The 24,193-nt window shown below is 51.6% G+C and overlaps 2 protein-coding genes across 11 annotated transcripts in view; both read left to right on the top strand.

Annotated features, from left to right (window-relative positions):
- Window positions 1-4,747, top strand: part of GRM4 (glutamate metabotropic receptor 4) — a 136,052-nt gene extending 131,305 nt beyond the window's left edge. For all 9 annotated transcript variants that reach the window (XM_025382733.1, XM_025382731.1, XM_025382737.1 and 6 more), the window contains one exon: window positions 3,759-4,747. In XM_025382733.1, coding sequence (XP_025238518.1) covers window positions 3,759-3,808 — 50 coding nt within the window. In that variant the 3' untranslated portion in view covers window positions 3,809-4,747. The remainder of the gene's footprint in view (window positions 1-3,758) is intronic.
- LOC112622829 (40S ribosomal protein S10) overlaps window positions 1-24,193 on the top strand; it is an 846,014-nt gene that overhangs the window by 416,306 nt on the left and 405,515 nt on the right. The window lies entirely within an intron of this gene.

Genomic DNA, 24,193 nt, shown 5'->3' with positions numbered 1-24,193 from the left:
TGGAGGCCTGGGGAGGGAGACCCCGTATCCCCAGGTCCCTGCTTCCTGCCCAGAGGAGCCTGGGGGCCTCCAGGCTGTGGAGCAGCCCCCACGGGGCTCAATTCCAGCTGCTCTGGGGTTGGGAGGGACCGAGGGGTCTGTGGTCACCAGACCCCCTGCAGGCCTTGGCATCCTCCCCCGTGAAAATCTTAGGGGCTTCCATGGTAGGGAAGTTAGGGAGCCCCTCTCCCTACCTCCTATGTGAAGGCCAGTGGCCAGCACCCTGTGCCCCCACTGTCTCTCAGCTCAGTGACAACAGAGGCCATGGAGGCACCGGGCAGGAGCCAGGTGATTAATTCTGGGGGCAGCCGGACGGTGGGGGTGTGAGCAGGAGGAGTGGAAAGGTGTCACTCCTGTGGAACAGGGACATTTTTCACTCTGTCACTGGCAGGCTACGTATCTTTAAACAAACAACGGAATAAATAATTCAGGGGCCTGATTGCAGGCAGACTGGGTGCGGAGACAAGGGGCGACAAATGGGGGCTGTCAACTGGCGCCTAGCACTGCCTGGCTAATTGTTATCTGCGCCTCCGGCAACTGAAAACCAGCAGCCAGGGCCTGTGGTCAGCACCGGGTGGGCTCAGGGCCTCGGCCCGTACCCCTCGGCCTTCCCCTCATACTGAGAGTGTGCCGGGGGTGTTGCTGTCCCTATCCGGTCCCCGCTGCTGGAGTAATTCCAGCCCTGTCCTTCTGCCCAGCATGCTGCAGGATTTAAAGAGTGTTTCTGTTCACCTCTTGGCTGACCCCACGTGGTGTTTATTATCACCCCATCTTACAGATGAGAGAATCTCGGCTCTGAGAAGGTCAGTTTGTTAGAAGGGCCACATGGCAGGTGTCGAGATTCCCCCATAGCATTGCAGGCAGGACTGGACCCCAAGTTTCCTGACTTCTGGCCAGAGCCTTTCCCGTGGAGCCTCACTGTTAGCTCGTGGGGGCCCTGGGCAGACTCACGGCTCCCGTTTTCCAGATGGTGAGACTGAGGCTTGGGTGAAGTTCTCCCCAGCTTCTGGAACCTGTGAGCTGGGTTTTCTAGGGCAGACAGGTGGGGCATTAGAGGAGAGCAGAGGCCCTGCGGTCCTTCCTCTCCACACTTTCTCTAGTCTGCAGCTGCCACTGCTGCCCCTCAGCTGCCCTCAGGCTTGCATCCCCTGCAGTCAATGGAGATTTTGTTGTGGCTGCTGAGAGTTTTTTTCACCTCTGAGCCAGGAGCTGCTGGGTTTTACAGGCTTGGAAGCTGAGTTTTATCAGTTCCCCCAGGGGGTGACGGAGCCCTGGGAAGTTGATTCTCACCAGCCTGGCCTGCTGTGATTCACATAGCCACTGCTGCTCTTTTTCTGACCATGGGGGGCAGAATGGGGTGAAGATGTTGGGGGCAGTTGGAAGCCCCTCAGGAGAAGTAGTTTAGGCAAAAAGACCACTTGCTGAAGTTACAGGCAGGGAAACTGAGACCCAGCAAAGAAGGGGAAGAGCTGCCTGAGGCTCAGAGAGAGTGTGAGGCCGCCCTGCAACTAGAATCTCAGTTCCTGCCCTCAGGGTGCTGATCTGCGCTGATCTCCCTCTCACACCTCCTGCCATCCCAGACCACCTCCTGGATGCTGCCCCCCGAAACAGACCTTGACCTGTCCTGTGGTCCCTCTGCCCTCTGCCCTCTTAGTCATCCAGAACCCTGGAAGGTCATGGGTCCTTTCAGAGGTGAAGGTGGGAATTCTTCATGAGCTGTAAGGTGTCATGCTGTGTTCTTATTCTTTTTTTGGATGTTGTGGCACCATTTTCTTCCATTGGCAGCTATCCAGGTAGCACTTAAGCCTTGAAACTTGCCCACCACCATCTGGCTAAGTGATTCTTCATCATCTGCTTGAATTTTTCTGTTGACAGGGAGCTCATAGGCCACTGACTCCACTCAACTCTGGCCAGGAGAAAGTCCTTCCTTTAATTGAACTGGACTCTGACCTTCATGCCTCCCTACTGGTCCCATGGTGGACCCCTCTGCTCACCCCGTCCCCAACCAGTTTGCTTCTTCCACATGTGATAGACTGATAGTTGGACACCGAACTCCTGCCTGTGTTAGTGGGCTTCCAGTTACACTGCTGTGACAAAGAGGTCCCAGAACTGAGCAGCTCAAATCAGACAGATGTTTGTTTCTCTCTGCCGTAATAAGACATCATGGGTGGGTGGGAGTGGGGACCCAGGATCTTTCCATCTTGTTGCTCCATTGGCTCCCTGAAGATTGAGGCTAGATGACCTCAATGGTTGTTCTGCTCATGGAAGGGAAAAGAGAAGAAGCATAGGGGAAAGACCCATTTTAATTGAATGACATGGGAGCTGCACACAGTCCTTCCATGTGTATTTCATGAGGAAGAACGCAGTCAGGTAAGGCCTCACCTAGCTGCAAGGGAGGCTGGGAAACCTAGTCCTTCAGAGTCATGTGCCCAGTGAAATAGGGGAGAGAGGACTAGGGGGACAATTTGCAGACCACCACACTTGTCCCCCAGTTTCCTCTTCTCCAGATGACCCTGGCTGAGTCTGGCAGATGTGCCTCCTTTTTGAGCCAACAGATCCCGACCGATAGTCAGGGCAGCTTTAGGACAAAGGGCAGCTGGTTTCTCCCACCCACTGCTTCTCTCCACACTCATGGATCAGCCCCTGCCCCAGGCAGCAATACTGCCCTGATTACCACCACTGAGCCAGCTCCCAGGCCACTGAGGGAGGGCCTAAACCCTGGCTGAACAGGACAAAACCAAGGGTCTGGCCAGGCCCCTCACCCCTCTGGCCTTAGTTCCTCATCTGTCAAGTTGGGTGATGCTTCATTGGCTGCCTCACTAGGCTGCTGTGGGGTCTGCACTCTGGAGGGGTGGGGGACACTCACACTGCTCATGAGAGCTGCTGGCATCACTCAGCTATGGACAGGAATGGGAGATACCCCGATGTACCACCCCAGTCCCAGGGTGGAGTAAGGGCCAGAGGGACAGGGGCAGATAAAGGGGACTCAAGACTGAGGGAGACAGGGGCACCGAGAAGTAGAAAGGGTGGATGCTCAGAGGGCCCTGGGGATCCGGGGGACTTGTGTTTCCTTGGGTGTGGGGCAGAGTGCTGAGTCAATCGCATGCCTCAGTTTCTAGCCATGCATGGCCCCACTCTGGTTTTCATTATTTATTTCCTCTATCCCTGTTCCTCACTCTCTTCCCCTAGGCCACCGTTCTAATTTAATGTATATTCCTTACATGTGCGCATCCAAATTGCGTGTGGTTGAACTTCTGAAAGACTTCCCTTTGATAATATTTTAAGGTTATATGATGTCATAAAAAAAGGTTTCTTTTGAAGTGTGGTAGAATTAGGAGGTGGCAGGGGCCCCATGCTGGGGAGCCCCTCACACGGGAGTGGGGTTTGGGGAGGGAATGCTAGAGGAAGGAGTCATCTCTAGAGTAAAAAGGGAAGAGGAAAGGCATTCCAGGCAAGCAGCCCAGTCCGGCAAAGGCGTAGAGGTGCGAAACATGGGCCTAGTCCCTGGATGAGGAGCTGGGAACAGCAGGAGAAGCAAGCGGATGGGCCAGGCGGGGCCGGTGCAGTTTGGGGCAATGTTGGTAGCTCAGCTCGGGACTGGATGCCATGAGAGGTGGGGAGCTATGGTAGGTTCTTGTGCAGGGTTATGCCCGTGTGGAAGGAGAGTTTGAGAAAAGCAGCCCCTGACTCCTGGGTACCCCTGGTCTCTCTCCTTCCAGCGCTGGCCACCAAACAGACTTACGTCACTTACACCAACCATGCAATCTAGCGAGGCCATGGAGCTGAGCAGCAGGAGGAGCCGTGACCCTGTGGATGGTGCGTTGGGCCAGGGCCACACCCAAGGGCCCAGCTGATGTCTTGCCTGCCCGTGGGCACCCACGGATGTGGCTTGGTGCTGAGGACAGCAGAGCCCCCGGCCGTCACTGCTGGCAGCCTGGGCAAGCTGGGTGAGCGACAGGAGCACGAGGGGCCGGGGCAGTGCCAGGCTACCACAAGAACCTGCATCTTGGACCATTGCCCCTCCCGGCCCCAAACCACAGGGGCTCAGGCCGTGTGGGCCCCAGTGCTAGATCTTTCCCTCCCTTCATCTCTGTTTGTGCTGTTGGCGACCCCTCTGTCTGTCTCCAGCCCTGTCTTTCTGTTCTCTTATCTCTTTGTTTCACCTTTTGCCTCTCTGGTGTCCCCGGCTGCTTGTGCTCTCGGCCTTTTCTGTGTCTCCTTTCTGGCTCTTGCCTCTGCCTCCTCTCCCTCATCCTCTTTGTCCTCAGCTCCTCATGCTTTCTTGGGTCCCACCTGTGTCACTTTTCTGCCATTTTCTTTCCTGTTCTCCTCTGCTTCATTCTTGTCCAGCCATTGCTCCCCTCTCCCTGCCACCCTTCCCCAGCTCACCAAACCTTACATGTTGCAAAAGAGAAAAAAAGAAAAAAAAATCAAAACACAAAAAAGCCAAAACAAAAACAAATCTCGAGTGTGTTGCCAAGTGCTGCGTCCTCCTGGTGGCCTCTGTGTGTGTCCCTGTGGCCCGCAGCCTGCCCGCCTGCCCCGCCCGTCTGCCGTGTGTCCTGCCCGCCTGCCCGCCTGCCCTTCCTGCCGACCACACGGAGTTCAGTGCCTGGGTGTTTGGTGATGGTTATTGATGACAATGTGTAGCGCATGATTGTTTTTATACCAAGAACATTTCTAATAAAAATAAACACCTGGTTTTGCACCTGGGCTCCACATCCACTGAGGGTCCTGCCATGGGACCACAGGCTCAGCCTGCAGCTGGAGGGCCTGGACCTAGAGGGAAGCGGGAAATGGGCTCTGGAGACCCAGGGCTTGGGGGCTGTGGAGACTGTTCCCTGGGCTGGGATCTAGTGTGCTGTGGAAGGGCCAGATTTCCAGGTAAAGGGCAGGGACATTGCAGGAAATTCCAGGAATCGGCACCTAGTAGTCCCCTAGTTAGGGGGGATGCTCTGTCCCCAGCCCTGGGAGGGTAACATTTCTACCTTGCCTGTCCTCTGTCTCACACCCCTCACACCTGGGACTGCCCTTCCATCCCCGCCCCCATAACCTGCGCCTCTCTCCTTCCAGCCAGGAAGTCCTCTTCTTGAGAAGTTAACTTCCGAGGCTGCCAGCACTCACAGCCATCCCTTCCTGCTTCTGTTGTCTCCAGGCTCGGGTGCTAAGATGATGTGTTTCTGTTGTGGAGATCAGTGTGTTGTATGTGTCCACGTGGGCCCACAAGTGCACGGCACAGGCATGGCCGTGTGGCTGTGTTGGCTGCGTGTCTGTGTGCACGCCCAGCGCGTCCATGCACATGCGTGTCTGTCTTGTTTGAGTGTCTGGTCTTCTGTTTGGGTCCCGGTGGCTCGTGTGGATTCCTGTCTCAGGCCCATGGCGAGTGTTCACCGCATCTGGCTTCCCTGGCAGGTTGGGAGGTGGGAAACAGGAACACTTAGGGGCTGGGCTCTGGCTGGGGTAAGTTATAGAGCCAGCGACACAATGAGGCCATAGGCAGCAGCTGGAGCCCGGGCTGCCTGTGCCTCCCCCTCCTGCCCCGCCCCTGCCCTGCCCCGCCCCCAGGTCCTGCACCCCCTCCCACCTCCAGGCTAGCTGACAGCACTGTGGAGCACAGTGGAAGGGACTGGAGGAACCCTGGGCAGGGGGCCAGGCAAGGACAGGGTATGAGGGTGTGTGTAGGGGTGAGGCTGGGACACTGAATTATGCCAGGTATCATGTCTTCTCCATCAGCCCACTCTTACTTCTGGCCTGGGCATCTCACACACCTGTGTGTAGGAAATCTCTTCTTCCCTGGGATCTGTGTGCAGCACCTAGTAGATGCTCAGTAAGTGTCTGTGTGAGGGACCGAGACAGGAAAGGAGTGCCTCACTGATCATCTTGCAGAAGGTTCCTAAGACCTCTGCCCAGGAAGGATTCCACCCAGTGCTCCAGCCCGGTCAGGCAGAACTAGGTTGCCAGATCAAGGGTATCTGCCGAAAGCTTCTAGGGCAGTGGGGGGGGTGGGGGTGGGGTGAGGGGTAGGGATGGGGAATGCAGAAGAGGGTACAACCAGCTGTCCCCCAGGATGACTCTGGCAGCACCCCAGCCTGGGCACCCTGCCCGCTCTGTGGCTTACACCCCTCCTGAAGTGATTGCTGCTCTGAGGCCCAAGGCTAGGTCCAGGGCAAGGCCTGCAGGGGTTTGATGCTCAGCCCAGGACTTGCCTAGGTCCCCCTACATCTGTGGGACCCCCATCTAGGTTCCAACAGGAGAATCACCTCTCCAAGGGAGCTGCTGCCCCTCGGCCCCCCTTGGCTCTCAGGAGGGGCCCTCAGGGCCTACCAGTCCCCTGCCAGTGGGGAGAAATAGCCCTGCCCTCAGGGAGCTTCCAGTGTGATGAGGAGATACAGCAGACTGTGTCCCAAAGTAAAATGACTGTTAGAATGAGGTGGGTGGAGGAGGGAAGCCTTGGGTGAGTGTGACTTTGGGCATCTGAGCCTGGGGTGCAGAGGTGGGCTCTGTGGGCCTGAGGTGGACAGAAGGGAACCAGGCCCTAACAAGACTTTTGCCAGCTAGACCTGCTGCAGCAGTTGGGAGGGTGGGGACTGCTGGGGTCCTGGATCCATCTCCTAGAAGGCTCAGGCCAGTGCAGTCAGGACTGGGTCCCATAGCTGGGCTGGGTGGGACCTGCCCTGATGCCTGTGGTGGGACGGATGCCTGGCCCTTCACGGGTGGCTTGGCTCCTCGCCTTTGTTCTCATCCTCAATTATCAATGACCAGAGAAAGCTGCTAAGAATCTTCACAATGTTAGATTTCAACAAGATGGAGGGGAGGTTCAGGGTCCCTAGCACCCTGGATAGGGAGCCAGCGGCCCCCACAGACCTTTGCTATGTGCAGGGGGTATGTGCTCACCCCTGCGGCCTCAGCCTCCTCAATGTCTGAACGAAAGGATTGGGCTAGCGGACATCCCACCCCACAGCACACTTTCTAACCAGCAGGGCAACTTCTAGACAATACAGACGCTGGGCTCCCCCCAGAACACTGGACCTGAACTTCTGCGGGGAGGGCTGGGCATGGGCACATTTTAAAAGCTCCCCAGCAGATGGGCCGTGCAGTCAAGTGGGCCAGGTGTGGCACCAGACTTTGGGGTTTGTGAAGTCAGGAGGGAGCAACAGTGCCCACTTGAGCTTGCCTGGGCTCAAGCCCAAGGCTGGGCTGCTGCCAGCCTGAGCAGACACCCAGGAACTTTGAGGCCAGCTGGATGCACAGGGCACTTTTGTGGAACTCCTAGGACCCTGGGGAGACCAGCCTCAGGAGAAGAGTCTCAGGTCCCTTCGGCCTCTGAGGGGCTGTTCTGAGCTCTAATGTCTTATGATCTGCCCCTCCCATCCTTCTTTCTCAGGCCGTGGAGGCAGAGGCATAGAGCCAGGCAGGACAGAGGTCTCAGTGGGCCACATGCCAGCTGCCCCCACACTGCCTCAGCGTCCAGGCCCTCCAAGGGGTCCTGGGGAGCCCCTGAGAAGATGCTGACCCTGCAGAAGGCTGGGCAGCCCGCTTTCTGACACCCTCACTGGCTCCACAGCTCCCCCTTCCCATCCCAGGTTTCCATGTGCCCACTGAACAGGGAAGGGAGACTGAGGCACTCCCCTGACACTGAGGGCTCCTTCTGTCCTCCTGCCTGCCCTGGATGATCCTGGCTGCCCCTCAAGGCTTGGCCTTGGCACTCTGAGCCTCACAGGGCTCAGACCACCACCCCCAACCCAGCACTGAATGGCACTCGGCACCGGAATCTCACTTCGGTTGGCAAAAGCAGCAATTAGCATCTAATGAGGCTTCTTGCTTTATTTTTAGGTAACCTCCAAGGCCCTGCCTGTGTAATTCAGCCCGCCATTGCTCAGCAGATAATTAAAGCATGTCACCATAATTTGCCTTTTTTTTCTATAAAGCCCCATAATTATGTTTTTATTGCGAGTGAGGGGGAGAAAGAGGGGAGGGAGAAAACAAAGAGAGGTGGAGTTGGGGCAGGAAATGGGGCTTGGCTTCTTCAGCCAGACCTCCTCCTACTCCATCCGCAGAACCAGGACCCCCGCCCCCATTCTGGGTGCAGCTACCCCCTGGGACCCACCTAACTTCCAGGGCACCTCTTCCCCCTTTTCTTATAAAACCAGTCCCAGTTTGCTCCAAAGTACACAGGGCAGGGAGCAGCAGAGCTGAAGCCAAAGTGGCCAAAAGTGGATGATTCTTGAGCGGGGTGTGGGCACATGGGAAGTCTCTGTGCTGCTCTCCTTCCTGTATATTGGAAAATTTCCATAATAAAGAGTTAAACAAGCTCCACCCCCAGGAAAGGCTTTGCTGACTGCAGGGCAACTGGTATCTGCCCTCAGGGCACTTGTTCTTCTTTCTGACTATGAGGTGAAGGGCTGTCTTTTTGCACCAGGAGATGCATTTCTGTCATTATTTTGGTGCTGGTGAGTGGCAGTGGGTGATCCTTCCTGGAGCATCTGAAATCACTCTCCAAGCCTGCAGGCCAGCTGGAACAGGCCGGGCAGCTGCACACATGGTTTGAGGGAGCTCACTGCCCCCAAACATCTTCCCAACTCCAGCATCAGTGCCCAGAATTCTGTGGTTAAAGCCTCAGGCATGTTCTCCCAAAACACATCAACCAGCCAGCAACCATACTGGAGTTCAGCATCAAGAAACCAGTTGCCCTGAAGGTGTGGGACAGGGGACAGGTAAGTTTCGAAGTATCTGGTTTTGAAATAGCTCCCCAGATTACCCGAGCTCAAGAGCAGACCCTCCTCCACTTTCTGAATGCCCCTTCAGCCCCAGACTTCATCCTGTATTCAGAGGCCTTGCTCATAGTTTTCACCCACCGCCAGACTGTCAGCCCCCACCAGGGCAGGGCATTTCATTGCAGTGAATCTCAGGGCCTAGGACAGTACCTGGCACATAGTAGGCATACAAGAAATGTTTGCTGAATGAATAATCAGGGAGATGGGGCTGGAATGGATACTTAGAGGAGCCTGTTTGGCTGTATCCCCACCCCCTAGCACTCAGCAATATCTGAGTCTCTGCTCAAAGTTAGTTTCTTCACTTAAGCTTCCCACGGTCTTCCCCAGAGGTCTGGGGAGAGCTCGGATGTAGCACACTTGTCATTGGGTAGAAAGTGACCCCCATCTGCCTCCTAGGATGACAGGCATGCTGGAGTGGAAATCAGGTGACCTGGATTCTAGGTAAGGCTCTGCGACCAACTTGCTGTGTGCCCTTGGGCAAGTAGCTTCCTCTCTTTGGGCCTCACTTTCTTCATCCTTAAAATAAGGGATTGAGCTCTGAGTGCTCAGAGCCTGAGTAAGCAGCCAGCGTTCCAGCAATGCAGAAAGGGGAGGCTACTGCCAAGAAGAGTCTTTTGGGGCCAGTTGCTATGGCAACTGTGCACACACTAGGGGGTTGGGGAGGGGCTTGAGTATGCAAATCAGGCCCTTCCTTTGGCTTCCCCAGCCCAGGTTGTCTGTGCCTGGAGAAAGAGGTTTGTTAACATTTGGAGCAGTGGAGGAGGATGGAGAGCCGGTGGGGGTTGTTGGTGGGGGGGACCAGTGAGGGTGGGCCCGCCATCCCTGCACTTTGCCACTCCTTCACTGGCAGGTGAAGAAAGCGTAGAATGAGGGGTAAGCTGGGTGGGGCCCCAAGGACCATCCACTGTTCCTCGTCATACACATTAACAGAAGAGGAAACTGAGGCCCAGAGAGTCAAGAGGCTTGTCTAGACTTGAGAGGCCTTGTAAAGTCCCACCTCACATCCTGATCACCCGCCCGCCCTCAGTCAGGAAAGTTAGGGGAGTGCATGGTTTTCAGAGGGGCCGGTAAATGCTCTTCTTTCTGAGCTTGTAAGATGCTCTTGGGGAAGCAGGGAGAGGAGCCTGGAGGTAAGGATCTAACTTCATCCAACCCATGGAGGTGATCAGATGCCCCGCTGAGCATAGGCAGGATCTGGGGCCATGCACAGATAAGGCCAACTGAGGAGGCAGGTTAGAGACCCTGGCTTTAGTCTCTTGCAGGTCTCTGTGACTTGAGTACCTGAGCCTCTTAGCTCTCCAAACTTCAGTTTCCCCATCTGTGAAACAAAATCGTATCTGCTGAAAATGATTTCAAGACTACAAAATCATTGCATGACCACAGGAGATGGGGAGAGGATGTGAGCCCTACCCTTGACCTTTGGCTGCCTCACCTTCCGGAACAGTGTGCTCTCTGCGGTCCTCCTCCCACCCGGATCCCTCTCCTCTGTGGTTTTGGGCTTCTTTTCTTCCACCCACTCTTCAAATGCTAGGGCTCCCTCTGGGGCTCCAGGCTTGGAACTCTTCTTTCATTTCAAAAGTTTTATGGCCTCTCTCATTTAAATTCATGGCCTCAGACCTTTCCAAATATCCCATGTCCTCCTCCTACATTTCCCCGCTTCCCTTGCAGTTGGATTGAGGCCATGTGACTGTTCTGGTCAATGACCTGTGGGTATAAATAATGCCAGTCACTTCTGGACTGAGGCTCGGGTGCCTCCTCCACGTCTCTCTTTTACTGTGCTGGCCTGGGAAGTCACGTGTTGAAATGGTGGCACATAAGATGGAGGGTCCCTGGGTCCCTGAATCACTGGATGGAGGAGAGCTTCTGCCAACCCATGGTGAACTTTCTATAAACAAGAAATAAACTTATTTTATGCTAACATGTTGAGATTTCAGGGCTTGTTACTAAGTTATAGCTTTTTCTTTTTCTTTTTTTTTTTTTGAGATGGAGTCTTGCTCTGTTGCCCAGGCTGGAATATGGTGGCACAATCTTGGCTCACTGCAACCTCCACCTCCCGGGTTCAAGCAATTCTCCTGCCTCAGCCTCCCAAGTAGCTGGCATTACAGGTGTTCACCACCATGCCTGGCTAATTTTTGTGTTTTTAGTAGAGACAGGGTTTCACCACGTTGGCCAGGCTGGTCTCAAACTCCTGACCTCAAGTGATCCGCCTGCCTTGGCCTCCCAAAGTGCTGGGATCACAGGCATGAGCCACTGTGCCCAGCCAGTTATTTCTCTTTTTTTTGAGACGGAGTCTTGCTCTGTCTCCCAAGCTGGAGTGCAGTGGCGAGATCTTGGCTCACTGCAAGCTCCACCTCCAGGGTTCACGCCATTCTCCTGCCTCAGCCAGTAGCTGGGATTACAGGCACCCGCCACCATGCCCGGCTCTTTTTCTTTTCTTTTTCTTTTTCTTTTTTTTTTTTTTTTTTTTGTATTTTTGGTAGAGACAGGGTTTCACCATGTTAGCCAGGATGGTCTCGATCTCCTGACCTCGATCCGCCTGCCTCAGCCTCCCAAAGTGCTGTGATTACAGGCATGAGCCACCACGCCCAGCCCAGTTATAGTTTTTTCTATCCTAACTACTATACCATCAAACAAGTGCCAAATGTATATATATCTCCTAGCTTCCAAACCTCCCTTTGAGCACTCCACTGACTACTCAGAACTGTCTACGGTGGAACCCATAGTCTTCTCTTAAGTCTTCTTCTTCCTGTCTCCCATGATCCCTGTCTTGGTGACAGCAGCCATGCAAACCAGAAACCTATGCCTTATTCTAGGCCGCCTTTCCCACCTCTCAGCTGCTAATCCCCAACATTCCCTCCAACTGCTTCCATGCCCAGGACCACCTCCTGGATTCGTGCCTTCATCACCTGTCTCCCCTGGACAGCTGTCACTGTCTCCCAGCTCCTGCTGTGGCTTTCAGCCTTTATTCCTTGTATATGTATAGATGATTGATAGATAGATACATAGATAGATAGATAGATAGATAGATAGATAGATAGACAATAGATGATAGATATAGATAGATGATAGATGATGATAGATATAGATAGATGACAGATAGCTAGACAGATAGATAGATAGATGATAGATGATAGATAGATAGATATAGATAGATGATTGATAGATAGATAGATAGATAGATAGATAGATAGATAGATAGATAGACAGACAGATAGATGAGAGCTTTCTATGTTGCCCAGGCTGGGCTTGAATGCCTGGCCTTGCCTCCTTATGTGCCAGGAGAACAGGCCTGGGCCACCGGGGCTCCCAGCACAGCCTTTATTTCAATACTTTAAAGGTGTTGCTCCCTGTCTTCTGAATGGCATTGTTCCCAAGGAGCATCCCAATATCTGCCATCATCCTTATCGCTGTTCTTTTGTATATAATACATTTCTTTCCTCTCGCTGCTTTTAAAGTTTTCTCTTTCTCACTGGTTTTAAACAATTTGGTTATGATGTGCCTTGGCGTAGTTTTCTTCGTGGTTTTTTGTTTTTTGTTTTTTGAGACGGAGTCTTATTCTGTTGGCAGGCTGGAGTGCAATGGCACCATCTCAGCTCACTGCAACCTCCGCCTCCTGGGTTCAAGCGATTCTCCTGCCTCAGCCTCCCAAATGGCTGGGACTGCAGACGCACACCACCATGCCCGGCTAGTTTTCGTATCTTTATAGTAGAGATGGGGTTTCACCATCTTGGTCAGGATGGTCTCGATCTCTTGACCTCGTGATTTGCCTGCCTTGGCCTCCCAAAGTGCTGGGATTACAGGCGTGAGCTGGCCCTCATGTTTCTCTTACTTGGATTTTGGTGAGCTTCTTGGATCTGTGGGTTCAAACTTTTCATTATTATTTGGAAAACGTCTGGCCATTATTTCTTCAAGAATGTTTCCGTCTACCGCTTTTATCTGCTCACCTCCAGAGACTTCTATTATACATATATCAGGCCTCGAAATTGTCTGACAACTGAATAATGCTCTATTCATTTTTTTCCTGGCCTTTTTTCCTTCTGTGTTTCATTTTGTATAGTTTCTATTGCTATGTCTTCGAGTTCACTAACCTTTTCTTCTGTGGTATCCAATATGCTGTTAATTGTATCCAGTGCATTTTTAGAAATATCAGCATTGTAGCTTTCATCACTAGAAGCTCAATGAGATCTTTTCTCTGTCTTCCACATTTCTAGTTAAAAGTTCATTTTTTCCTTTAGCTTCTTGAACATGTGCAATGCAATTATAATAACTGTTTGAATATCCTTGCCTACTAATTCTATGGTGTCATTTCTAGATTGATTTTTTTTTCTTATTATGGGCCACGTTTTCCTCCTTGTTTGTATACCCAATATCTTTTTTAAATGTTTTATTTATTTATTTGTTTATTTTTGAGATGGAGGCTTGCGCTGTCACCCAGGCTGGAGGGCAGTGGTGTGGTCTCGGCTCACTGCAATCTCTGTCTCTAGGGTTCAAGTGATTATCCTGCTTTAGCCTCCCGAGTAGCTGAGACTACAGGCATGAACCACTACGTCTGGATAATTTTTGTATTTTTAGTAGAGATGAGGTTTCACCATGTTGGCCAGGCTGGTCTCGAACTCCTGACCTCAAGTGATCACCTGCCTTGGCTTCCCAAAGTGCTGGGTTACAGGCGTGAGCCACCGTACCTGGCCCCAAGTAACTTTTTTATTGGATGCCAGACATTATGAATTTTACTTCATTGGGTGCTGATTATTTTTGTATACAGAGAAATATTCTTGAGCTTTGCCTGGAATGTGGTTAAGTTACTTGGAAATGGTTTGATCCTTTCAGGTCTTGCTTTTAAACTCTGTTACACAGGACCAGAGCAGCACTGAGTCCAGGGCTAATTGTGCCCCACTTCTGAGGCAAATCTTGGTGAGTTCTCTAGCCTGTGCCCTGTGAATTATGAAGTTTTCCATTCTGGCTGGTGGATCATGTGTGAGCTACAGGAATCGTTCCCTCCAATCAGCCTCAGACAGTTTCCTTACTGGAACCTGATGCATGGAGCGGTATTCAGCTGAGAGCTCCAGGAGGACCTGGGGGCTCGCTCTCTGTGAAGTGTCTTCTCGCTGCACTCTGGCCTGTGGTCTCCAGCCCCCTCAGCCTCCCTGAGCTCCAGCTCAGTCTGCTCTGCCTGAGTCCCCTCCCCCTGTGCACTAAGTGGGACAATGGTGGGCTCACCTCATCTGTTTCCCATCTCTTAGGGATCACTGTCATTCACTGCTTAATGTCCAATGTCCTGAGAACCATGGTTCCATTTGTGTGTGTTTTTTTGTTTGTTTGTTTTCAGTTGTTTCAGACAAGAAGATAAATCTGGTCCCTTGTTACAGACTGAATCTCTGTGTCCTCCCCAAATTCATATATTAAAACATCATCCCCCAAAGTGGTGGTATTAGGAGGCGGGGGCTTTGGGAGGTGATTAGGATTAGATGAGGTCACAAGGGCAGAGGCCTCAGGAGTGGGATTCGTGCCCTTGTAAGTGTCCTGAGGGAGCCTGCCTCTCACTCTGCTCTCTGCCATTGAGGATAAAACAAAAAGTGGCTGTCGGCCCTCACCAGAGCCTGGCCACACTGGCACCCTGATCTCAGAATTCTAGCCTCCAAAATTGCAAGAAGTAAATTTCTGTTGTTTATGTGCCACCCAGTCTGTGGTCACTGGTCACAGCAGCCCAGACTAAGACATCCCTGTCCCTTCATTTCAGTTGGCAGTGGGCGTGTCCTCCCGTCTTTCTGGGACACAGATCCCATTAGGCCGTTCCCCTGCTCAGTTCCACCTGAGCTTTCTCACTGCCCCCAGTCTAATAACAAGAAGGACTAATACAGTGCCAGGCACTGTTTTAAGTTTTGTGTGTTGAACTGTTTAATCTTTACAGCAAGTGTGTGGGGAAAGTGCTCTTCTTGTTCTCATTTTACAAATGGAGATAATGGAGCTTAAAGAGGTTATATATCTTGCTCAAGTGCACACAGCAGGAGGAGCTGGAGGTGGAGCTGGGATTTGAACCCAGGCAGTCTGGCTCCGGTCGTCATCCTTAGCCTCCGCTCCACACTGCCTCCCTAAGGCATTCTGGTTGGCTTCTGCCTCCACCATTCATTTCTCCATTCAGTTGCTTTTCAAGCACTACTGTGAGCCCGGATATACTGCAGTTCTTAGAGATATGGAGCAACTAGCTTGAAGAAACAATGATAAAATATGGGGAAGACGAGAGTGGCTACACACACCAACAGCTCAAAAAAGGGTCTCTGAGTCACCTTCCTGAAGGAGTTAACACCTGAGCTGATCCCTAAAGGTCTGTCTGGTGGAATGGAGACAGGGAAGGGTATTTCAGAAATGAGCAAAGGACAGAGATGATCAACAGCGTATTTGGGAAGAGAGGCCTAGTAGAGATACTGGGAAGACCAAGATGAGCACTCCAGGGGTGACAGATGAGGCTGAAGAGCCAGGCAAAGGAGAGGGGAGGGGACCTGTGGGCTACACCCAGTGGCCTGGACTTTCTTCTAAGAAGGGAGTGACCTGGTTGAAGCTGTCAATTGGGACAGCCTCTCTGCGGGTGCTGGGATAGAAGGGTCTGGCCTGGAGGCTGGGAGACCTGTTAGGAGGCCATTGCTATGGGCCTGGTGAGAGATGAGGGCCTGGGGATGAGGGACTCAGTTGGATGCAGAGGGTAACTGAGCAGATGGAGTGGGGCAATGCTGGCATGGATGACTGGATGGTGGAACTGCCAGAAAGGGACTTGTGCTCCTAGGTTATATCTTTAAAAGGAATGGGCATGTACTCCTTTCAACCCTTTCCTCTCCCCTCCTGCTGGAATGCAGATGTGATGGCAGGAGTGGGAGTAACCACCTTGAACTCAGAGACTGAAGTCAAGTTTAAGGGATGGCAGAGTCACACTATAGCCTAGAAGTACCAAGCTCTGGACTGTTATGTGTCGAAGAACTCGACTTCTAACTGGTTTAAACCATTCTATTTTGGAGTGTCTGTAAGGGCAGCTTAGCATCTACTTGAACTAATGCACCTACATGCCACTGATTCTCCACCAGTGTTGAGCTTTGTGTAGGCTGATCCCTGTGCAGGGATGCCATCCCTTCTGGTACCTCCACCTCTACCTACTTGGACAATGGGCACCATTAGGTCAAGATTGGTGGCTTGAGACTGTAGTCCTAGCTACTCAGGAGGTCGAGGCAGGAGGATTGCTTGAGGCCAAGAGTCTGAGAACAGCCTGGACAATACAGTGAGACCCTGTCTCTAAAATAACAATAATAATATTTTTTGAAAAAAGATTCTACTGTGGCATTCCCTCTCCCAAGAATGGTCCTTCTGCTGTATCTCCACTACACTAAATTTTATTGTGCTTTCTTGGCTATTTCTGCATCCCAGACCATAAGCTTCTTGGGGGCCACATCTTATTTCTCTGTGGGGTCAGTGCCTCCTTCTCGTAGGGACTCAATATATGTGTTGGTTGAATGGTCTGAGCAGTGGGTGCAGACAGCGTGCTGCAGGGTTGCTGGAATAGTGAAATGAGTGCACCGTATTTGTCATGTGGGCTGGGTTATGCTGTGTGACAGTCACAAATTCTCAGTGGCTTAAAACCGGAAGATTGTTTTTCCTCACTCACACTATCCATCCGGGGAGGGGATCTGCTCATTACAGTGACTCAGGGATTGCAGATGACACAGGCTCCTCCAATCCTCACGCGAGGCTTCCCTGGCAGGGGAAGAGAATATGGAGAACTGCACGCTGGCTTTTCGTGCTTCCACCTGGAAGTGACACATGTCCTTTCTCTCATATTTCATTGTCAAAGCAAGTCCTGCAGCCACACCTCAAGGGGGGTGAGGATATGTAATCCTGTTGCCTGGAAGAGGAGAACTGGAGCTATTGGTGAGCAGCGGTGACGGCTACCACAGCTGGGTATGGAAAAGTTTTGCACGGTGTCGAGAACATAGCACACCATCAACCAGTGTTTAGGTTCCCCAGTCACTCATCATTCAACAAATACTTCACCGTCACAATGGTGAAAACAGTTGATGTTCCTTGTCTCATGAAGTTTATGGTCAAGGGGGGAAGACGGGACAGACATTTCTCAAATCAACACACTCATATACACATAATGACAGTTTGTAATAAGTGCTTTAAAAGACATGAACAGGGTCTCTTGGGAGAAAATAATGAGGGGTGTGTGTGTGATTATTTTAGAATGGGGAGTCAGAGAAGGCCACCTGAGGAGGCAGCGTTTAAGACGAGACCCAAAGAAAAAGGAAGAAGTCAGGGAAAGAGCAGGAGAAGAGCAGAAGAAGGCGTTTTAGGGAAAAGGGATAGCATGGGCAAGGCCCTGGGGTCGGAGGAGGGCTGGTCTGGCAAGTTTAAGAAATTGAAGGAGGTCTGTGAGGCAGCACAGAGGGACTGGGGTGGAGGGCAGAGTGAGGTGAGGGTGGAGAGGCCGGGACCTAGGCATCCACTGGAAGGCCACTGGGAGGCTTTAAGCAGGATGGGGCCTGACACGCACCCTTAGTGACCTGTGAAGTGTTTGCGTCTCCAGGCTCAGACCACAGAATCCTTTGCTTCTCCTGTGCTTGCTCCCTGGGGGATCTCATCAGATCCTGTGGTTCCAACTCTGAAGTGTGCCTCTCCAGCCCTGTCCTTGCTCCTGAACTTGACCCGTGTGGCCTACTGCTTACCCCTAGCTCTGCCAGGCACCTCCAGGTGACCCTCCACCCCCTTTTCCTGCTCCTCCCTCCCCTCTTGCTCTCGGTAAAAAGCCCCACCCCCCTCATGGGCAGAAACCTTAGGGCCAACCTTGACTTCTCCCACTTCCTCACCCTCCTCATCCGTGTGTCTGCAGCTGCCTTTGCCTTGCCTTGACACCTCCAGAATCCAACGGCTTCCCTCCACACGGTCCCGTCACCGCCATCCTTAGCCTGGGTTCTGAGAGGCCTTCCCAGTGGATCCCTGCTTCAGCTCTTGGCCCTCAGTCAGACCCCCACACAGCAGCCAGAGGGATCCTGTGAAATGTCAATGGATCCTTCCACACCTCTGCTGAAGACCCTCTACGGCTTCCCATCACTCTTTAAGTAAACCTTAAACCCTGGCCCAGTCTATGAGACTCTGCGGGGCCCAGTCCCCAGGCATTTCTCCAGCCTCATCTCCTTCCCTTTTTGCCTTTCTCACTCCAGCCACTTGGGCCTCCTCACTCTTCCCAAACAGTCGGTTGCTGTTCCTTCAACAGGGAACGCTCTTCCCCCTAATTCTGGCAGGCTCTCTTGAGCTAAGTTGCCTTCACAGAGAGGCATTTCCTGACTGGCCCACCTTAGACAGCACCCACCCCGCATCCCTGCAGCCACCTATGGCTTCATCTTCCCTCCTAGATTTCATCACTCCCTGACAGTAGTTACTGTGTCACCCTCCCCCAGCAGAACATAAGCGCTGCGCAGATAGGAACTTTGCTCTGTTTTCTTTTCTTTCTTTCTTTTTTGAGACGGAGTCTGGCTTTGTCGCCCAGGTTGGAGTGCAGAGGCGCCATCTCGGCTCACTGCAACCTCCGCCTCCTGGGTTCAAGCAATTCTCCTGCCTCAGCCTTCCGAGTAGCTGGGATTACAGGCATGCGCCACCACACCCGACTAATTTTTTGTATTTTTAGTAGACACGGGGTTTCATCATGTTGGCCAGGCTGGTCTCGAACTCCTGACCTCAGGTGATCCGCCCGCCTCAGCCTCCGAAAGTGCTGGGATTACCGACTTGAGCTACCACACCTGGCCTGTTTTCTACTGAACTTCCAAATCCTGAAACCGTGCCTGGCACATGGAAGATGTTCTATAACTATTTATTGCCGGGCGCGGTGGCTCAAGCCTGTAATCCCAGCACTTTCGGAGGCCGAGACGGGTGGATCACGAGGTCAGGAGATCAAGACCATCCTGGCTAACACGGTGAAACCCTGTCTCTACTAAAAAATACAAAAAACTAGCTGGGCGAGGTGGCGGGCGCCTGTAGTCCCAGTTAACTGGGAGGCTGAGGCAGGAGAATAGTGTAAACCCGGGAGGCGGAGCTTGCAGCTGAGATCCGGCCACTGCACTCCAGCCTGGGCGACAGAGTGAGACTCCGTCTCAAAAAAAAAAAAAAAAATGTATTAAATGAATGAATGAATGGAGCAAATGCCTTAAATTCTAGGCACCATTAGAAAGACAGAGACCTTGCTTTGTTTTATGGAGAGAGGGGCCAACTGGGGTTACTGGAAGTTTGTGTTTCTGGAGGTACAGAACGAACAACTTTGGAACAGATTCTGTTTGCTTTTTCTTCACTCCAGGTGGGGCCCTTTAGTTACACACAAGCAAGCCAGGGCCCACCCCCATTTGTTCGCAGAGGAAACTGAAAAGTCATCCACCACAAATTGGAATGCAGATGCTGCAGTTTGCCGCGTCGAGTGTGCTGTTTACTCATGTAAATTGGGAGCGTCTCTATCCCGGCTGTGCCCTTGAAACATTAGGGAAATGCTTTTCCCTAAACGCACATTTAGACTGAACTGTGGCTGTCCCAACATGGTGTCACTTTGATGTTGAATAACTAGACTCTGGAAATGTATTTTACAGTTATTATGACTGCCTTGCATTGTCCCAGAGCCAGTCCTCATTCATTCATTCATTCATTCATTCGATCATCCATTTATTCATTCAACAAGTCAGTACTGAGCACCTTGTGTGGTCCAGAGTGAACCAGGCTGACACAGACTCTGCGGGAAGCAGTGAGTATTCCTGCTGCAGGCGTCGCTTGGGTCTAGAGCCACGAATGGGGAGGGGGGTGCAGGAGAGGACACCCTGAGGCTGTGAGCCAGGGAGGTGAAGAGACCTGGAGATCTGGAGAGGCAGGAGATTGTGGAATCAGGCCTTGGCTTCATGGAATCAGGCAGGGCCCACAAGGATGGTGGGATTTGTGGGTTTGTGAGCCTCAAGAGCAACTGCTGCTGGCAGGCAGGTCACACGCTCTCAAGACCCTGCTGCTCTGGGCTTCCAGCTGCACACTGGCACAGGGAGAGGGAGTGAAATCAAAAAGGCATTTACCAGGCAGAGAGAGGCGAGCTGGAGCAGTAAACATTAGAAAGGAAGATGCAGGCGCAAGGGACAGTGGATGCCTTGAAGAATTGCCACTCACAGAATACCCAGAAGTGCTCCATAAAATGAAACAACCATTCTTTTTCAATACATGGCTGGGTTTGTAAAATGAATAAATGAATGACTACAAGGAAAATCTTTAGGGTGTCAAACATTAAGAGGGTGCTGGAAGCCTGAGTGTAAGGGACTCTGAAGCTGTTGGGAGGCCACAGGTGGTGTGCAGATCATGCTTCTCCAAGAGCCAGATCCAGGTTTCCCAACAGCAGCATGATGGGCACTTTAGGCCTGATTATTCTTTGTTGTGAGGGGCTGTCCCATGCATTGTAGGATGTCTAGCAGCACCCCTGACCTCACCTACCAGATGCCCATAGCACTTTCCTCCTCTGATGTGACAACCAGAAATGCTGCCAGACTTTGCCAAATGTCTCCTGGGGGACAAAATTGTCCGGGTGGACACAGGCCTAGAGGCTTGGTTTTAAAGGGCCCCACAAAGAAGAAGGGCTGTGGGCCCAGGGCGGTGGGGAGTTGTAATTGAGAGCGCCACAAAAAAAACTAAGACTTTCAAAAGTCTACATTTTTTGTGGAAGGATAGAGAAAAACATCCATTCAGTGGCAAAGAGAAATAAGAACATTTGCCTATTTTGGCATGTGCTCTTTGTAGGAGAAAAAAAAAAAAAGCCTTCTTTGAATTTTGTAATCACAAGCCTGACCACACAGGGGTATAGGTAAATGTTTGCATTATGTGTGTTCTAGGAAATACCAGGTGGTGGAACTAACCCCAAGTGTGTTGGTAGCACCTAGCCACCTGGCTGGCAGAAGCAACAGCAAATTCTCTTGGGAGGGACACACCTTCAACTTTTGCTATACAGGATTCCCATGGATAGAGACCAGCTAAGCTCAAGTTTACAATACAGAATTACAAAGCATGCAGGGAAAAAACTGATCACGAGCAAGTCAGTAAAAACCACAAATGGCAGAAGTAGACCTTCATGACTTAAGATATTGGAATAATCAGATTAAGAGTATATACATATATATATACACACACACACACTTTAGAGACAAGGTCTCCATCTGTCACCCAGGCTGGAGTGCAATGATGGTGTGATCTTGGCTCACTGCAGCCTCTACCTTCTGGGTTCAAGTGATCCTCTTACCTCCGCTTCCTGAGCAACTAGGATGACAGGCTCACATCACCATGCTTGGCTGTTTTTTTTGTTTTGTTTGTTTGTTTGTTTGTTTGTTTTTTGTAGAGACAAGGTCTTACTATGTCTTACTATGTTGGTGGTCTCAAACTCATGACTTCAAGTGATCCTCCCACCTCAGCCTCCGAAAGTGCTGGTATTATAGGCATGAGACAACTGCATCTGGCCCAGAATATGTCTTTTTAAAATATCATGTTTAAAATGTTTACAGAAATAAAGATGCTATCAGGATAACCAAGCAAATTATGAAAATGAACAAATAGACTCAGAAATGAAAATGATAATGTTGAAATTTAAACCTCAATAGATGGGTTAGACAGCATATTAGATACAGCTGAATAAATAATTAGTGAACTGGAAAACAGATATGAAGAAATCATTAGCTATAATGCTGCACAAATAGAAAAATATGAACAACAGGAATAAAAATATGGAATACAGAAAGGGGAGTTTAACAAATGTCATCTGGGAATTCCAGAGGAGATTACTGAGAGAATGGGAGAGGAAATATTTAACAATGTATTGATTAGAAATTTTTCAGAAATGATAAAAAAGATAAATCCTGGGAAGGAAATATAAAGATCTGAACAGAGTAAATAAGGAGAAACCCAGACCTACAAACATCATAGTGAGACTGCAGAAACCTAAGAAGATCTTAAAAGCAGGTGGATAGAAAAAGTCAGATCACAATGACCCCAGGATGGATCTGTGGGACATGAACACTGTTCTGAGGTGCCCAGAAATGACCCAGGGAAGGGGACCCTAGGAGAAATGCTGGATTACTGCTAGCATGAGCAGGTGGGGGCTCAGACCATCACTATTAAAATTAAAAATGTATGTCATCTTAGTGATCCCTCAAGCTGGGCCTGGTGGTTTCACACCCACAGAGGGAACCTCTTACATGCCTTTGGCCCACGGGCTGTTGGGGGTTCCTTTTGATTGGAGAGGGTGAGGGCTGCCTTTGCAGCACTGCCTGGCTACAGTCTGGGGAGAGCAGTGGAGTTGGGGGACCTGGAATTGACCCTAAAGGCAGTGGGAGGTCTGGGGCTGACCCTAGACCTCTGATCTTGCTTGGGACTCTAGTCTCCCCTCAAGGACTCTGGAGAACACTAAGGGCTGTCTTCCCATTCACAGAGGCTTCATGGAGGAGGTGATGGGCTGTAAGAGGAAACTGGGAATGGTGGGATGGGGAAAGGTGGGGTCGGGCTGGGTTGTTTGCAACAAACTGGGGACGACAGGGGGAAGGCTGAGAAGGAGAGAGTGCTGAGGGGAAACCCAGGGACTGTCTTTATTTCTAGGTAAAGACAGCACCTCCCTCAGTCCCACACCTTGTGCATGCGCACCCCCTTGTCCATTCTTGCTATGAATTTTTCACCAAACAAGCTTCATTAATCGTCTAATAACCAGATTAATTAAGGACGCTGAAAGTAAACAGCAAGAAGGTAATTTGCTCCTGATTACTGTGTAATTGTGGGAGGATGCACTCATTTGCATATGCAAAGAAGGCTCCAAACAGAGACAATGATGACAACCGAAGAACGTAATTGTGTACCTAAGCGCCAGATCCCAGCTCTTTCTCTCACCTCCCACCTCCTCCAGAGCCCTCCTTAGCCTCAATTAACAGGTGATGGAGAGGCCAGCCCAGTTCCCCAGCCCCAACCATCCCAACTCGGGACCCAGCTACCCAAGCCCTGTGGCCCAGGCCGGCTCCTCCAGCTCCTTCCCCGAAGGGAAACTGGGAATTCTTGCCTTGACCCTGCCTGAATGACCTTGGCAACAAGCCTTTTATCCTTAAGGCCCCCAGCCTCCGTTTCCTCAACTGTAAAATGGGCTCCTAATTGCCCCTCCCCGGTCGTCACTAAGAGGACTAAACTTAGAGAGAACCAGGGAGTCGTTTATAAATTGTAAAGCTCTGGGCAAAAGCTCTCTGGGTCTTATTTTTTACCTGAGTCCAGGATTTGCTGAGTGTACCTCTTCAAAGGCCCCTTAGAATCCTGCCTCCTTAAGGAAGCCTTCCGGGATTGTGCCCCTCAGGGGAACTGGCTTCCCTCTGAGCCGCAGTTTGCTCAGTTCTGTAGAAGAGCTGGCGCACAGCTCCAGCTAAATCCACGAACCCTGGGGACCTGTGAGGCGTAAAGGCCCTGGGGAGAGGCCACCCTGTCTTCGCCTCACCAAGGCTAGGCTTAGACTTGGTGGGGGGTACCCTGCGCTGGGGCGTTCTCTTCCCCGCAAGGGTCTCAGACGTCATATTGTTTTCTTATGGCGGCTGATGTCTCTCCTAAACTCAATTTGCGTTTTCAAAGCAGCTAATAGACTTATTAAAAAATCCATTTCACTCGGGATTGAGTCTGACTGGAGCTAGATCAATTCGCAGGGGCCCCTCCCCGCGCCCTCGCGTCGCCATGGAGACCGCGGAAGCCAGTCCGCCTAGCTCGGCTCCCAGATCCTGCAGAAAGGGTCCTCAGCTCTGGGACCCCTCTAGCTCTCATCATCCCGTGGTCGCGGCCCTCGTCCACACCCGCGAGGGTTAGGTAGCTTGCCTCTTCCCATCACGCAGCCTCTTCCAAGAGCTTGTAAACTCTTACTGAACTCTCTCTGGACAGGTGTGCAAACCTTGGGGGGCGGTTGGGGGAGGCGCCAGTTTGTGTGCAGTTGGGGGGAGAGGGGGAGGCGGCTTGATTTATCGATTGAACTGCCCCCCACCTTTGATTTCAAACCACCTTCCTCCTGCCCGGCCAGATGTGGTCATTGCGTGGCCCTGGGGTTTGAAAGGTCCCTATCGTGCCCCGGGTTCAAATCCCGGGTCTGCCCCCCTCCTTGCCATGAGACCTTGAGCAAGTCACTTCTGCTCTCGGTCCTCATTTTGTCCTCTCTAACAGCAATACCAATACCTCCCTGCAGGATCAGGGTGAGGCTGAGGCTGCGGGGAGAGCCATGCTTGAGACAACAAAGATTCTCAACTTTCCCTCTGTTGCTTGGGGGAAACAAGTTTTGCATGTTTATAGACACAATGTGAGACAAACAAGACATGAGGCAGCCTCTC

The sequence above is a fragment of the Theropithecus gelada genome, chromosome 4, assembly GCF_003255815.1.
Source record: "Theropithecus gelada isolate Dixy chromosome 4, Tgel_1.0, whole genome shotgun sequence".
In the NCBI taxonomy this organism is placed as follows: Eukaryota; Metazoa; Chordata; class Mammalia; order Primates; family Cercopithecidae; genus Theropithecus; species Theropithecus gelada.
This window is presented reverse-complemented; position numbering and strand designations above follow the sequence as displayed.